The 16,381-nt window shown below is 35.5% G+C and overlaps 1 protein-coding gene across 2 annotated transcripts in view; it reads left to right on the top strand.

Annotated features, from left to right (window-relative positions):
* BANK1 (B cell scaffold protein with ankyrin repeats 1) overlaps positions 1-16,381 on the top strand; it is a 305,074-nt gene that overhangs the window by 16,061 nt on the left and 272,632 nt on the right. For both annotated transcript variants that reach the window (XM_032860894.1, XM_032860891.1), the window contains exon 2: positions 15,373-15,771. In XM_032860894.1, coding sequence (XP_032716785.1) covers positions 15,373-15,771 — 399 coding nt within the window. The remainder of the gene's footprint in view (positions 1-15,372; positions 15,772-16,381) is intronic.

Here is a 16,381-nt window from a genome sequence, read left to right as displayed (position 1 = left end):
ACAGGTGTTAATGCAATATTACAATAAACTACCTCATATTGAGGTAATTTCTAAAAATCCATTTCCTTTTTCTAGTATGTAAATTCCTTTAAGGGCAGGAATTGTGCTTCACAATCTTTATATCTCTTAAAGTCTGAACAGTTGTTTTGAATAATAATCATTAAGTGATTATTAAGTAAATATATGAAAAGGTATAAATGATTATGAAATTGATATTGAGGTATTGTCAACATTATACTTATGGATGACTATGGAAAATATCCTGCTAAATGTCAAAATGCTGGATCTGAAAATCCAAGCAATGACTGAGACTATAAAATGTTAGAGCACTTTAAATAGGTGATGGGGATTGAGGAGGGCACTTGTCATAATGAACACCAGGTAATGTATGGAATTATTGAATCACTGTATCGCACACTTGAAATTAGTATCACACTATATGTTAACTAAATGGAATTAAAATAAAACATTTTAAAAAAGAAATTAAAACAAAAGTAATGTTAGAACAGTGAGGGTCAAGATCCAGAAGGGTAGGAACAAATATGTGTTAAATATGACTGTTTGGAAGTGTTAATAATTTCCAATGAATGGACTGTATCATTCATTTCTCTGTATATTTTCAAGTCTGTTGCTGATTTTCAACTTTGCTTGCAATTGCAAACCACATTAAAATATAAAAATTCCTCAAGTTCAAGCAGTAAAACTTTTAAATATGAAGAGTATCTTATTTTTATGCCTTCAGAAAAAAGTATAGGGGGAAATTCAGTATTCGGATAACTATTTCTCTACATTATGTTTAAATGTAAGTAACTAAGCAATCAGATTCAATAAATATGATGAATTACAAAAATTAAGAATAATTTAAAGCATTTATTTTCATATATCCTTGATAGCTCTATCTTTAAAACTTTACATGGTGTAGAGCTTCTCCTTATATATTTTAATAGGAGAGAAGAAATGTAGAAATAATTGTAAAAATTCTTTTTGTTTCTTCGTAACCTAAAATTCTACTTCTTTGTCTGAAAGTTCACATTTTTAAAAGAATTCATTAATAGATTTTATTATATTATACATTTCCAAATGTCAAATATTAATGAAAATAACCCCATCAGGAATTCCTTATGCTTCATTATTTCAGTTCAGAATAGAATTTAGTATTTAATCTTGTGCAAAATATTAGCCATGGGTAAAGTAATTGAACGTGATTTTTTTTTTTTTTTATCTTTGGTTTTTGTAACCAGGTTAGTGCCTGACTTCTGGGCTGTTCATTTTCCTAATATGGCACCTGGAGCATGATAATTAATAATAGTAAAGCAGCAATTTTTATAAAAGTTAATATGAAGTGGAATAGTTTTAAAATTGCTTTTACTTAACCACATACAGTATAAATTCCTCCCCATCTATATTACTTCAAATAGTTTTGGATAAACATCATAAACAAAATATTTACTTTAAAATTATAACCTAAATTTTAAATATATAATTTCAAATATTTTGTTCTTTTTTTAGAGCAATTTGGCCATATATGACTAACAAAATCACCTTGGTGAAATAAAGCAGATTTTGAGCAAGTTAATGATTTTAGTAAATTAAATAATACATATGCATGCATTCCTTAGTAAACAACATAAGCCATTTGGATTTTTTTCTTATTAAAAAAGACCAAAATCTTTATATTTTTATATATCAGAAAAACTTGAGAGAGAATAATTGCAACTGTAATCATCAAATATACTACTAGAAGTACTGTCTATATAAGAAAAAGAGACTACAGTAATTCTCAAACTTGAGTAGACTAAAGAATTACCAGGATTGCTCTGGGTGCTTCATTATATGATGGATGATAACCCTGATCTCAATTCTTTCCAAGTCCCAATCCTAATTCTATGTCCTAATCCCAGTTCTTTCCAAGTTCCCAAGGTGGTTCTGGTGTAAGTAATGCCTTGACCACATTATGGGGAGAGAATGGGGTCACAACAGGGCAGTGTAGCTCTAATCAAATAGATAACAGGGTTGAAGACTTTTCTAGAGGTGCCTAGGGTTTTGATCCTTTGCTGTTGTGTGAGCTCTAACCAGAAGTCATGTTTACCAAGAGTATAGGCCCCAGGAGGCTTTGGGTTGCTTCTGGGAGTGGTAGGAGACACACTTTGCTAGGTTTGCTGTTTCCCTTTTAGTCAAGAGTGGCTGCAGAAGATGCAGACATCAGGAAGGGGTGGGGGGTTACATGCTTTCTGATGTAACTTTCAACAAAGGAGTAGCTAATTATCCTATTCTTCCTTCCAGTATGTACATATTTCTAGTATATAGACATTTCTGAGATATTTTAGAATCCCCATAGTAGGTTGTGAGATAAACTTCCTACAGAGGGTTTTGCTAAAGGTGTGTTCTTACTCAGTTATATTCTCATATTATGACATCATATGTAATTCTGCACATAACAAAACTGTTGAAAGACATTAGTGTCTAAATGATAATCGGATATTTGCTTATGTAATTACATTGGAAGATTTCATTAGAGTTTGAGAATATGGAGTGTATTTGTCATGTCCTTGTTTTATATACTTCAGAAACAGGAACCGAAGAGCGTTCATTTGCGCAATTAAATCTCCCCTAAAGTCCGTGAAAAGAATTCAGGAAGAAAAGCAAGCTGTTTGGTCATTGTTTTTAAGCCATGGCTGGCTGTACTTTCCCCCCCACCACTGCCGTCATCTTGTGCTCTGGAAAGAAGAGGTCAAAATGGGGAGTGAGGGAGAGCAAAGAAACAAGGGAATAACAATATAATTTTCTCTTGCTCAGAACTAGGACAGCAAAATTACATTTGCCAATGTATCTAAAGATAATTCTCTTTTTATAGTCTAATAACTGATCATATGCTTTTATCCATTGGAAACCTCAAGGAAGGGACTGCAGTTTATTTCATTTTTTCAAGAATATTGCCTGCATTATGGCTTGATACCCAAGCCAGAGTACAAAATCCATGTGAATTTAAGCCCAGACAACTACATGGGTCTGGTTGTATATTTATCATTTTAGTTTCCTAATGGAATATGGTTACTCACAACCAAATGTATCATTTGGTGGGTCATATAACATGGAGTTTATGAATGACCAGTTAGGCTTCATAAACACTTAGTGTCCTATAGGCAGACCTTAATGTCTGTCTGGACTCAAGTATACTCACAAGTTAATTTTCAGATAGAAAAGAATCGTTAGAAGAATAAAGCATGGTCTTTCTCCAAAACCTTAGGGGTATGAGTTGTGGATTTTCTTATTGAGAGTTGTCAGAAGTATGAGATAGCATTATTATAAACTCTAAATGACAGGGAAGTCTGCACTGCAACCTGGTCTTGTAGCAGAACTCTTGATTAATCTGGCCCCACTCAGAGCTGGTATCCTTATTGGCTGCCTGGTAAATGGTCAGGATACTGACCAGGTATCTATGCTTCCTTCAGAATGCAAAAAGGTCCATCCAATGGTGAAATGCAGTAACTTATTTTTCAACACGCAGTGGTATCCTGATATGCCTTGAACCATTGGATGTGTAGAAAGTTTGCCAATGTTGCAGGATAGTGACCTTTAGCATGGTGATAAACCTCACACTCTGGTACATAAGTGTCATATTAAAGCTTCAGGGACATTAGCTCTTTCTTTATGAGCAAGTTTAATTAGAATCCTGTCACCAATTATATTTTACATATTATGATAACATACCTTATGGTATATCAATATTTCTGCAGACTGTATTATGACAGCGAGCATAGCCTTGAGGTTAGAGACAGGTGTTCCTGTCCGTGACAGGTGAATGCAAACTGCTTATTACTTTTATTGATTGCAATTACAAGGAAAGTATTTACCAGGTCAATATCTGTATATAGTTTCTGTAAGCTGGTTAATTTGTTCCAGTGAAGATATGTGTAGAACAGAAGTCGATATCAACACCTAGTTATGTTTGTGAAAATCAACAGTTATCTTGTACTGGCAAACTGATGAGTTGAATGAAGATGTGAAAATATAATCACTATTACATCTTTCACATCTTTCTTTGTGGTGCCAGTCTTTACAGTTATACCAGGAATATAGTATTTGCTTTAGTTTATGTTTTTGATGGTGGGTGGTGGGTGGATGGAATTAGACAATTCTAGACATATATTCCCTTTCCTACTATAATATCATTCTCTGTAAGGATTCTGGCATTTGCTATTTATGTGTATTGCCATTATATGTTACCCTAAGATATCTTTATGGGCCACTGGAACTAGTGTTAAATATACCCAAGGCAAGATGTCATTTGTCATTACACCTTCCGTAAGTTCCCATTCTTACTAGGGTGCCATGCTGATGTTTTGGGTCTTCAGGAATCTGTGTCAATGGAGATCAGTAAAATAAACATTAGGACATATGGGCATTCTTTTCTCCCAGTGTACATAGCTGCAGGCCTCCGGGGAAATGCTTAGAGGAAGATTCATTGTATATACATTTAGAAGCTTCTTTAGATAGAGGCTTCCCTTTGTCAAAGGGATTTGGCTTTTCCTCAGCCAAAGGGCTCTGAGTCTATAAACCAGATAGGAGCCTGTGAATCTCCACTTACTTCAACTTAAGTCAATTTTTGCACCTAATTCTGGAATTGTTTTGTTTATTAAGGTAAATCTAAGGGTTCATAGGCTATACATGTACTTCATTCATAAGGACCTTCAGCTCAGATAGTTACCACAACAGATCCCTGGAGTGAAAAAATATGTAGATTAGTTAAATTGCCTCTAATGATTGCTACCATTCAGACTTCTCTACCAATCCAGACTTCATTATGCCTCATTGACATAAAAAAGTTCAATTTGAAGATCCAGTTGTTGTCACCATGTCCAGGCTACACAGGACATATATCACAGAGCTTTTCGTGATTGAATTTCTTAATGCTTAGTAAAGAGAATGTCGGAATACTCTAGAGCAAGGATCAGCAGCCTATAACCAATATGCAAAATCTAGCTGGTGACCTATTTGTGAATAGTTTGTGAGCTAAGCATAGTTTTTATACTCTTAAAGGGTTATAAAAAAAAAAAAGAAAGAAAGAAAAGGAGGTAAAGCATAGGGTAGGGAGAAAAAGAAGCAGAAAGTATCTTATTTGACCCACAAAGCCTGAAGTATTTATAAATAAAATTTGCTTGCTGACCCCTTTTCTCCATCATAGAAGGCAAGTCTAGCAATATAATCACATTGACTCCATAGTGATGGAGTCCAGATTTTAATTATCCATTCTAATAGACTGCAAGTGCCCCCCCCCCCGGCACTTGAGTTAACACATTAAGTTCTGAATCTTGTAGGACTACAGTCTTATTGATGGATTTAATCAGGTTAAGTCTTCCCTTTTGCCATCCTTGGTCTAATAACCCTTAAAATCTATTCCATACGTTCTTTCCAGACTAATGCTGATACATATTGGCAGGATTATATAATATTTTTTTGGTGTGAAATGGTTTTTCTAAAATTCCTTTTATTTATGGGATCTAATGCTAGTTATTGACCTTATGGACAGTCAAGGAGGGGTGTTGGCATAGATGCTGAAAAAAGTTGACATCACTTTTGAAGCAGTTGCCTTAGATAAAATTCTGAAAACTTTTTTTTGTTTGTTTTTGTTTGTTTTTAAAGGGAACACATGTTCCTTCAGTTAAAAATGATCCAGAGATGCTAGGGAATTTAAAGTTCTCAGCCTCGTCTCTGTCCCCAGTCTCTCTTGAGTCTTATGATTCCACACTTTTTTAAACAGTGTCCTCACATTGGCTTAAGAATCTTGGGGATGGGGAGTTGCCTGCTACTGGAGCTATAACCCTGTCTATGTATATGCACGCTCTGGGACAGTCAGAGAAACCATTATACACCAATCACCCCATCCCTGTAATTCCTGTTGCCACAATATTAACTAAATTCCATAGGCACTCGAGCTTCCAAACTTTCCCCTCCATTGACAGTCCATACCAAATTATCCCTGGTGAAAAATTGAGTCATTATGTTGCTTCTGCATGCCATAAATTGTCAATCTATTATTTTCCTTTGGCAAGGGGTCGCTTGTATTCTCTGTAATTATGAGAGCAACACAATTCCAAAATTGATCCCATAGAATCTATTTTCTGTGGCCACTCCTAGTACCTGTATTTATCAGGATCCTGGCAGGAAACAGATAATACCATCAGAGATTTTAACTGAAAAAAAAAGGGGGGGATTATTTATTAATATGTACAGGGCTGTAGAATCCAAGAGGAGATAGTTAAGTATTGAAAGACTAAAAGCAGGAATATTTTAGTACCCTTGTAAGGGAAGGGGAAGGAAGATGGTTGCTAGAGCTGCATAAAAACTAGAGCCACGGAAGAAAAGCCACAGAAAAGAGGGCCACAAAAGAAAGCAGGTACTGCCAAAACCAGAATGGGGAAGTAAATGAGAGAGCTAGTAATTAACCCTATCATTCCTTTCTCTCACCTGCTAATGTTCTAATGTGCTTTCCACTGGAGTGGGCATGGGAGCCTGAGTGATGTAATACATATGGAAAGAATCAGCCTGGACAAATCATAAAAAATATACAGGTCCTAAGGAGATTATTCTTGAAGGTGAATTGAAGAAATGAGAAACATTTAAGAGACTGTGTAAATGTGATACTATTACCATATTCAATTAATTCTGACAGTATTTTTCTGTTTGGGGCTGGCTAGTCAAATTCTCTGAAATCAGAATTCATCTTAAAAGTTATAGTATAGGGGCACCTGGATGGCTCAGTGGGTTAAAACCTCTGCCTTCGGCTCAGGTCATGATCCCAGGATACTGGGATCAAGCCCAGCATCGGGCTCTCTGCTCAGCCTGCTTCCTCCTCTCTCTGTGCCTGCCTCTCTACCTACTTGTGATCTCTGTCTGTCAAATAAATAAAATCTTAAAAAAAAAATAATAATATTTTTTTCCTTAGAAAAAAGGAATATCAAATAATAACCTGTCTTATGGTCAATGTTATGTTGTATTGAATTATCAGTAATGACAATAAAAGGAAGGAAAGGCTATAGACACTGCAGAAATAGGATTCCACAAATTTGCACTGTTTGACATATTTCAAAATCTGTTCACAGATATAGAATCATTTGTGTTTATAATTTTAAATAAACTATTAATAATTTGTATCAGAGATTAAAAACTGGTAAGGTGAAGGAGTTGAACATTTGCAGTTTATATATGAGGGGTAGAAGATCTTTGCAGAATAATCCTGTAGCAGTTCACACCATGCTTTTTTTTTTCCTCTTACAAGGTTGTTCTGTGAAGCATAAATGCATTTGTTTGCATCTTAAAGGGAAGAAGAAAGAGGAAGGTTCTGCATTTATATAAAAATAACTTTTCCTGGTTGTTCTTCATCATAGCTAAAAAGCATAATCTTAAATTGATGTGTTCGTGCCTTCCTGTATTTGAAGGAAGAGCTAAGTTGATGTGACAGAGAAAGATTTCCCCTGAAGAAAACTCTGAGAATTGGACATGAGTGTAGGTAGTTGATTTAGAGGATGAACCCATGAAGCACTAGTGAAAAAATAGGAAATGTGAGACAAGGGGAGAAAAGCTAATAATGTGTATATTAATAAGCAGAAAACACAACAGACAATTACAATTCAGCATCCCTAATGTAGAATAACCCCCCAGGATTGTCCCCCTGAAGGATGGGAAGGCTATTATTTACACACTGATTTCCATAATTTTGGATTATGTAGTACAGTAGTATGTAATACTATGGATTCAGGCCATTGCAAAAGTGAGCTGAGGTTTGTGGGCAAGTAGATGAGCGTTGGTTGGTGAGGGCCTCACTCAGCTTCAGAACATCCAGCCTTTGAGGAAGGTGAGTGGAGGGTGACTGAGGCTTGCCTCACAGCCCTCACTGTCCTAAATCCCCACACTTCTGAGCTGCCAGGCAGATGCATGGCGCTGAGGAGGCTCCCTCAGAACAGAGAAAGTCCTCCAGCAGCAAAACAGAGGTTGGAAATGGTCAGTGTGCTTAACAGCTGACCACTAACCTGTAGCTCTTGGGCCAGGAAGATACGGGATGTACGTTAGCAGAATCTGCTACACAGATATACACAGAAAACACCTGGTATTTTTTGCCACTCTGAATAAGTGAAATTAACCAACGAGTTATAGTGTGTTTTACTATGTTAATGCCTTTGAGAAAAATCCCCAGTTTTGTTTCCTTGTGCTAGTTAAAGTACAAAGTTAGAGCACAAGACAAGTTCAGTTACACTTACTATGTATTTTGAATAATGATATATTTGTGTGTGTGTGTGTGTGTGTGTGTGTGTGTGAGATTCAATCAAGATTAATGTTTGTGTTACCACCACTGAGTCCTTTTGGGCTATAAGTCATTTCTTTGTAATTTTCTGTTCTTTTTTCTTCTGTACTTTGGTCACCAGGTAGAAAAAATATAATATTGAAAAGATGCATTATGCTATCTTTCTTCATTTTGCACAGGCATTGGTAAGAGATGGAATCTTATTCAAAAAGAAAAAATATGCCATTTGAACCTACACATATGTAATAGGAAGGGTTTTGATTCATGCTCAGTCTCATTCTTTGGTAATATGTAGTATAATCTGCTCTCAGTGCAAAAGCAATTATTGATATCAATTATTGATACAAATTTCCTTCAAGTTAAAAAAAATTGTTATAGTACTTTGTAGGATAAATAAAAGACATCATTGTGGAATCTGAAATACCACTTCAGAGTAAATTTATAAAAATTAATATGGCTATATTCTGTTCTACCCTTGTAAAATGCTGTCATTTACATTATGTTGTTAGACTGGAGATTTACATTTTAAATAATTTATTTACAGACCTTAATTGAGTCTCCAAAAATGACTTTCTTTTATTTTGATGAAGCTTTCCAGGAATGAAAATTTTGTGTTTCTGTATTTCAAATTCATCTTTTATTGTTTCATTTCACAGCCTATAAAAGTCAGTCAATCTTAGCAACAATAACCTTCCTTTTTAAACTGGCAAATAATGATTTAAGTTTGATTATTCCAAGTGTGTAAAACAAAGGCCAGTAGGTGTCTCATGAAAATCAATAGAGAACTATTGTTGGGGCCACAGTCCAGATGTTACTCAAGGACAGACTTCTGTTTTCTGAGTAAGGAAGAAGAAAACCATGGCTGTGAAAAGGCTTTTTATATAACTTTTGCATTTTGACTCAACATGGTTTCAAAATGAAAAGACTGGAAGGCAGCATAAGGAACAATTACTGTCCTTGTGGCCCTGACAAGTTACTGAACCTCTCTGAGGATCAGTGTGATCACCGGTAAAGTAAGAATAGCAGGACAACTCCATGTAGTTTTAGGAATATTAAATGAAATAATACATGTTACATGCTTAGCAACATGCCTATTACATGGAAAGTGTCAGTAAATAATAATTGAGAAAGTTAAAGATTAAAAGATTGAAATGACTTTATCTATAGAGAAGAAAGGGGTGACATTGAGTGCTTATCTTTAAGCTTTTGGAAATTGTCATACAGGGGTTATAGACTAACTATAAGTCAAATATAAATTTGGAAGGAAGGCTCAGTTTTAACCTAAGAATAAAATGACCATAGAATATGGAGAAAGGTTACCTGTCTACTATTTCTTGGGAAGTTTTAGAAAGATAAGTTATGATTGTCTCTAGAATTGATTTCCTATGGTAGTGTGTTACCCAACTACGTAACATGGAAATATTCATTCTGTACTTCCTTTTTTTTAAAAGATTTTATTTATTTATTTGACAGACAGAGGTCACAAGTAGTCAGAGAGGCAGGCAGAGAGAGAGGAGGAATCAGGCTCCCCGATGCTGGGCTCGATCCTGGGATCCTGAAGGCAGAGGCTTTAACCCACTGAGCCACCCAGGTGCCCCTCATTCTGTACTTTAAAGATTTTATTTATTTATTTATTTTAGAGAGATCAAATGAGAGGGGAGCAAGGAGCAGAGGGAGAGGGACAGGCAGACTCTACATTGAGCATGGAACCCTCTCTGGCTTTTGGTCTCACAACTCTGAGATCATGACCTCAGCCAAAATCAAGAGTCAGAGATTTAACTGGCTGAGCAACCCAGGCACCCCTTATTCTATACTTGTTCTATAATTTTATTGACTTATGTTTTAGAGTCAAGAAGATAGTTCTGTAAGTTCTTCATAGATAACCATACTCTTGGAGTACCTCATATGTTCTATTTCCTCTTTTTCCTTGGTGGGAACCAGAGTCCTTGTAAGATTTCACAGACTTTGCATACTTGAGATTAACTCATAAGCTGCTTAATATTGACTAACCCAACTCATATCACCTATGAAGAATTTGTCTTAATCTCTTAAATAATGTTGTGTCCTTTTCTGTTAGAGTTTAAAAGTACAGGCTGTAGGGTCAGACTGCCTGCAGTGGAATCCAAATCTAGTACCACTTCAGTTTTCCCACCTGTAAAATGACAATAATGTTTGAATCTACTCAATAGGGTAATTTTGAGAATAAAGTAAAATGATATATGTAAAACACATGGAGTCCTAGTTTACTTAAAACACTTAATAATTCACATTATGAATTTTGTCTTTACTCTCTAGTTTATAACTATATGGTAGCCTACTCTGGCTATATGTAATAGAAAGGAACCTCTTTCTCTACCCTTCCTCAAACATAAAAATATTGAATTATGGCGCCATGTTTGTGTTTGTTCAACAAGTATGTATTTAGCATCCAGGCTGGGTGAGACACTACACAGAGAATAACAGAGCTACCCTGATGACTCATACACAACTTGTGTATGATTCCCATATGTTTTCTTCCAGATGTCATCTTCATGCTGCACACATAAGTGTATTAAAAACTCTACTGAATACCTGTTCAAGAAATTATGAAAGGCATTATTTAGGAATCAAGGAGTTTAAAGAGGAAGTATCTGTCCTTAGAGATGATATTTATATCATGAGAAAAGATGCAGATAATTCAATAAAAATACAATAGCTTTCAAAATCATTATAGTCTTAATTGGCCCATCGGTGTTATAGAAAATACAAGCTTTATATCCAGAAGAAAAAAAAGATAATTGTAGATTACAAGAGTTTTGGTGTTTTGCTCTTTGTATTCATGATAATACCTTACCACTGATTTTAAGGATGATTATTTTGTTTTATAAAATAATACAGTTTTACTATGGAAATATAAGCAATATGGAAGTTTTTAATTCTTTATTTTTATTTTTTAAGATTTTATTTATTTACTTTAGAGAGAGAACAAGAGAGTACAAAGAGTTGGGGGGGCAGAGGGAAAGGGAGAAGTAGACTCCCCTCTGAGCAGGGAGCCCAACAGGGGGCTGGATTCCAGGACCCTGAGATCATGACCTGACCTAAAGAAAGCAGATGCTTAACTGACTGAGCCACCCAGGATCCCCTGGAAGAGGTTTTTTTGTTTTTTTGGTTTTTTTTTTAAGATTTTATTTATTTATTTGAAAGAGAGGCAGTGAAAGAGAGCATGAGCTAGGAGAAGGTCAGAGGGAGAAGCAGACTCCCCGTGGAGCTGGGAGCCCGATGTGGGACTCAATTCTGGGACTCCGAGATCATGACCCGAGCCGAAAGCAGTCGTCCAACCAACTGAGCCAGCCAGGCGTCCCAGGAAGAGTTTTTTTTTTAAAGAAAGCAATGTATCTCTCACAGTCCTATCTTTCATGGGTAGCTGTTACTATCAATAAAATTATTTTAAGTAGATGCTCATGGAGTGATTGTTTAAAAATGAGATCATAGGGGCGCCTGGGTGGCTCAATGGGTTAAGCCTCTGCCTTTGGCTCAGGTCATGGTCTCAGGGTCATGGTCTCAGGGTCCTGGGATCAAGCCCTGCATTGGGCTTTCTGCTCAGCAAGGAGCCTGCTTCCCCCCACCCCACCCCCGCCGCCTGCCTCTCTGCCTACTTGTGCTCTCTCTCTCAAATAAATAAATAAAATCTTTTAAAAAATGAGATCATATTCTACAAGCTATTTTTTAAATAAAATAATATAAAGTAAAATTGAAGGACATTAATTTTCAGATAAAAATCTTTACTTAGAATACTCTAAATTATTATTGTTTAGGGAAAATGATACAAAAATAGTGAGAGGATGGAATCATTTTTTTTAATTCATAAATCAAATTTAGGAAGTATTAAATGACTAAATTCTATCAAGGATGAGGTTAATATTTTATACTATTTTTTCCAAAAATGCTCAGCTTTCCCATCCCATGAGTACGTTTGTTTCATCAAGATTTTTAATATCTGATTTCGTAGTGCAATCATAATCCCCTCAACATTTTATCTTTGTTCTGTATGTACTTATATGAAACCTACTGCGTTTTCTTTTTTCAAACTTTTTACATTTCCATTTTATTTACTCTGGTTCTTCTATATGTAGCCTGTATTTTTCTTTGTTATTTAAATTTTGAGTATGGTTACACTTGCATATTGAACTTTGGTAAAACATCTATAATGAAAACCAGCAGTCCTTTGCTCTCCCCATCACCAAACACAATTTCATTCTCCATAGAACCTCAAGAACCATAGTTCTTTCAGATTTTTCCTTTTTGTTGTTCTGTTTCTAAAAGATACATCTATCCTACAACTTCTTGATTTACTAACTCTAACTAGTATCTGTTGGTTTCCTGTAATGCTCTCGGGCTCTCCTTCCTCAAATGCTCCATTCACCTGTTTTAAGTCCCTACTGGTCTCTATACCAGGCCTCTTGCATAGCTGTCATCATGGAACTTTCTTCTTTCTTTTGGTACTTTACTTTTTTATTGCAGAATAATTTACACACACAATCTGAGAAATGCAGATAAATTAACTTTATACATAAAGTTTATACACACACACACACACACACACACACACACACACACACACATACACTTTGTGTGACAACGATTCAGACCAAGAAGAGAACATCTCCAGAATCCTGGCAGGTTCTCCCATGCCTGCTTTCATTCATTAATCCTATGCCCAGATATCCTATTTGTATCACCATGAATTTTTTTTGTTTATTTGTTTTTGAACTTCATATAAATACAATCATTGCAGAATACACCCTTTTTCTTCTTTCACCCCATCTTTTGTCTTTGGATTTATCCATGTTGCATGTAGCAGTGGTTCATTTTCACTGCTGTACAATATTCTATAATATGAATATAATATTATTTTTTTAAGAACTTTCTTAAAATTCATTCTAACCTGGGCTTGAAATTTCTCTGAAGAAATCTTTGACCAACTTAATATTTTTCTCCTCTTGGGTGAGTTGCTCTTCCTTCCTGAACACATGAAGACATTTTATAGTAATCATTAAACCAACGGCAATTTCAACAAGATAGATTTTCCCTTAACAATTTTTCTTAGAACTTGATCATTCCCCACTGATATATGGAACTGGTTCATTTTTCTTTTATATTTTAAGGATTTTTAAAATTGTATTTTAAAATATGTTAGTGTCTTTTGTTCTTTTCTACTGCAGCTTTTTTTTTTCTTAAAGATTTTATTTATTTATTTGACAGACAGAGATCACAAGTAGGCAGAGAGAGAGGAGGAAGCGGGCTCCTCACTGAGCAGAAAGCCTGATGTGGGGCTCGATGTGGGGCTCGATCCCAGGACCCCGGAATCATGACCTGAGCTGAAGGCAGAGGCGTTAACCCACTGAGCCACCCAGGCGCCCCTCTACTGCAGCTTTTAAACTGTCTTTATACTAAGTCTTTTCCTTTTTAGTCTCTTATGCAGATATATTTGTACCAATTGCTATACCTTGTTCTCTTTTTCTGCATTTACTATGAAAATATCAAGCTTTTCTTTTAGTCCAGAAATTAAAATATTATCTATGTTTATCCTAGTTATTGCTTTTTCTAATTTATGTATTATCTGGGTAATGGTACTGTTTTGGTTCAATTTGTCTCCTTATCTCATACATTTTTAAATGATACTTTTTAAAAAAAGTTAAATCAACTTGCGTTTGAACTCTGATTTTATTTAATCTCTAGTCTTTTTATACTATAGATAAATTCTATGGAGTTTTTTACTTCCCTGCTTATGATTTCTACTAGTCTTCGCATGCTGTTACTTTAATTATTTTTATGATCATATTATTACTGTTAATATTATTTGTGTAATCCCTTCCCACAACTAGAAATTTGTTTTGTTTATCTTTTCATTTTGCTTGTGTTTCTCTTAGCTCTGTTAAGGCATCTGTTTGCTTAAGATAGTGTGGACAAATTATTCTTTAAATTCCCATCCCTCTCTTTTTTGCTACTTTTTATTTTTCCCTTCAAACTACAGTTTGGGTGACAAAAATCTATATTCCAGTCAGTTTTTAATGACCAGAAAGAAAAGGGGAGGAGAAGCAAAGTGTCCTGGGTTGGAGGTCCTGAGTTGTAGTCTCTAATGAGACCTGTTAAATATTGTCTGTAAGGCCCCTGACCTCTGCCCAAGGATGCACTTGGGTTCCTGTGGGATTTGCTGGGCTTTTCTGACTCATCTGTGAGCCCTGGCCTGTGGAGAGTCCTGACAGTCTTTCCTGCTGTTGCAGACACTCCCTCGTCAGTTTCCAAATGGAGAAGATTCATAAGCACCGTGGTGGTTTTTGTGATGACTCAACTTTCTTTATCAGAATTGGTTATAGGTTCAGAGAGAGGTTTTGGATTAGTGTTGTTCCATCAGAACCTTCTAATTATTTTATCAGCATAAAATTTAGTTTATGACATGAGACAGTACCCCCTTTATTTCATTTCTGCTATTGAATTTCTTTCTTTTTTTTTTTTTTTTAACAATTTTTGTTTTGTTAGAATTCTGAGCACCTGTCTTTAGGCAGTCATCTTTACCTGGAAAAAAAAGACTCAAAAATTCTTTAATGAAAATTCTCTCATATCTTCACAGAACAATCTGATTCCTTAGGTAGGGCTTATTTATTTTTTACTTTTACCTTCATTTAGTAGAAGAAGGAACAGTTGCTCAAAGGAGTTAAATACTGTGAATCTGGATAAATTTTGTGATTACTGGCACAGCCATGTCTGAGCCTAGGTCCTATAATCCTGCAAAATATTCCTTTTATTCTGCCATGAAACCTCTCTCTTCTTTGGGTTGAGCATCCTGGTTCACTCTGGTACAATGAGTCTAGTGTAGACTCGCACAAAGCATGAACTGTGTTGACCTTAAGGATTACTTTAATCCTGTATGATTTCATAATGGGGATACCATGAATTATATTATTGGTCTCTGGTATAATAAAAGTAATATATTCCCTAGAGAGTACATAAAAAAATTGAGATTAATAATATAATATGTTGTTAATATTTCAAACATAAGAAAATTAATATATTGTTTTCTGTTTTTCCAGAAAATACAAGAGACATCATAATGATATATGAAGAAGATGCTGAGGAATGGGCTCTGTACTTGACAGAAGTTTTTTTACATGTTGTGAAAAGGGAAGCAGTCCTATTATATCGCTTGGAGAATTACTCTTTTTCGGATGTGGAATTGCTGAATTTAAACGCTTACAAATGTAAACTTCTGATATTATCAAATGGCCTGCTTAAAGACCTAACTCCAAAGAAATGTCAGTTTCTGGAAAAGGTACTTCATTCACCAGAGAGTGTGGTTACTCTGCTGTGTGGGGTGACAAGTTCAGATCAGCTCTACAAACTATTAAATATCGCTGGAGGCAAATGGGAGATGTCTACTGAGCAGGAGCCCCAAGATTACATCGCTGTAATTGAGAGTATCATATTCGGAGGTAATGTTGCCAAATCTTCTTTATGTATTTTTATAATTAAGAAATCTAAAGTTTTTTTGAACCAATGACTATCTGATACTAAGATAAAAAAGAAAAATGGAAGCCAACTTTATGTTGAATGTATGTTGCACTTTCTTCAAATGCATGAATGTTCTTAATTTTTAGCTATTTTCTTCTAATCAGGGCTTATCAGTTGTTTTAAAAATGGTTTATAAATATATTCCTTAGGGTAGCCCGTGTGAGCTCATACTTGATAGAACAAGTATGGTATGCTATACTATAGGGCAGTTTGGTTCTAGAAGTTGGTTTCTTTTTTTTTTTTTTTTTAAGATTTTATTTATTTATTTGACAGACAAAGATCACAAGTAGGCAGAGAGGCAGGCAGAGAGAGCAGGGGTGGGGAGCAGGAAGCAGGCTTCCTGCTGAGCAGAAAGCCCAATGTGGGGCTCAATCCCAGGGCCCTGGGATCATGACCTGAGCTGAAGGCAGAGGTTTTAACCCACTGAGCTACCCAGGTGCCCCTTAACTGGTAATGCTTGAGTTACTATCTACCCTATTACTATTACCAGTCAGTAGCAGTCCAAGCTTTGAAGGTCTGCTTTAGAATTAT

Source organism: Lontra canadensis, unplaced genomic scaffold (assembly GCF_010015895.1).
Source record: "Lontra canadensis isolate GAN:19392208 unplaced genomic scaffold, GSC_riverotter_1.0 scaffold1, whole genome shotgun sequence".
Taxonomy (NCBI): Eukaryota; Metazoa; Chordata; class Mammalia; order Carnivora; family Mustelidae; genus Lontra; species Lontra canadensis.
This window is presented reverse-complemented; position numbering and strand designations above follow the sequence as displayed.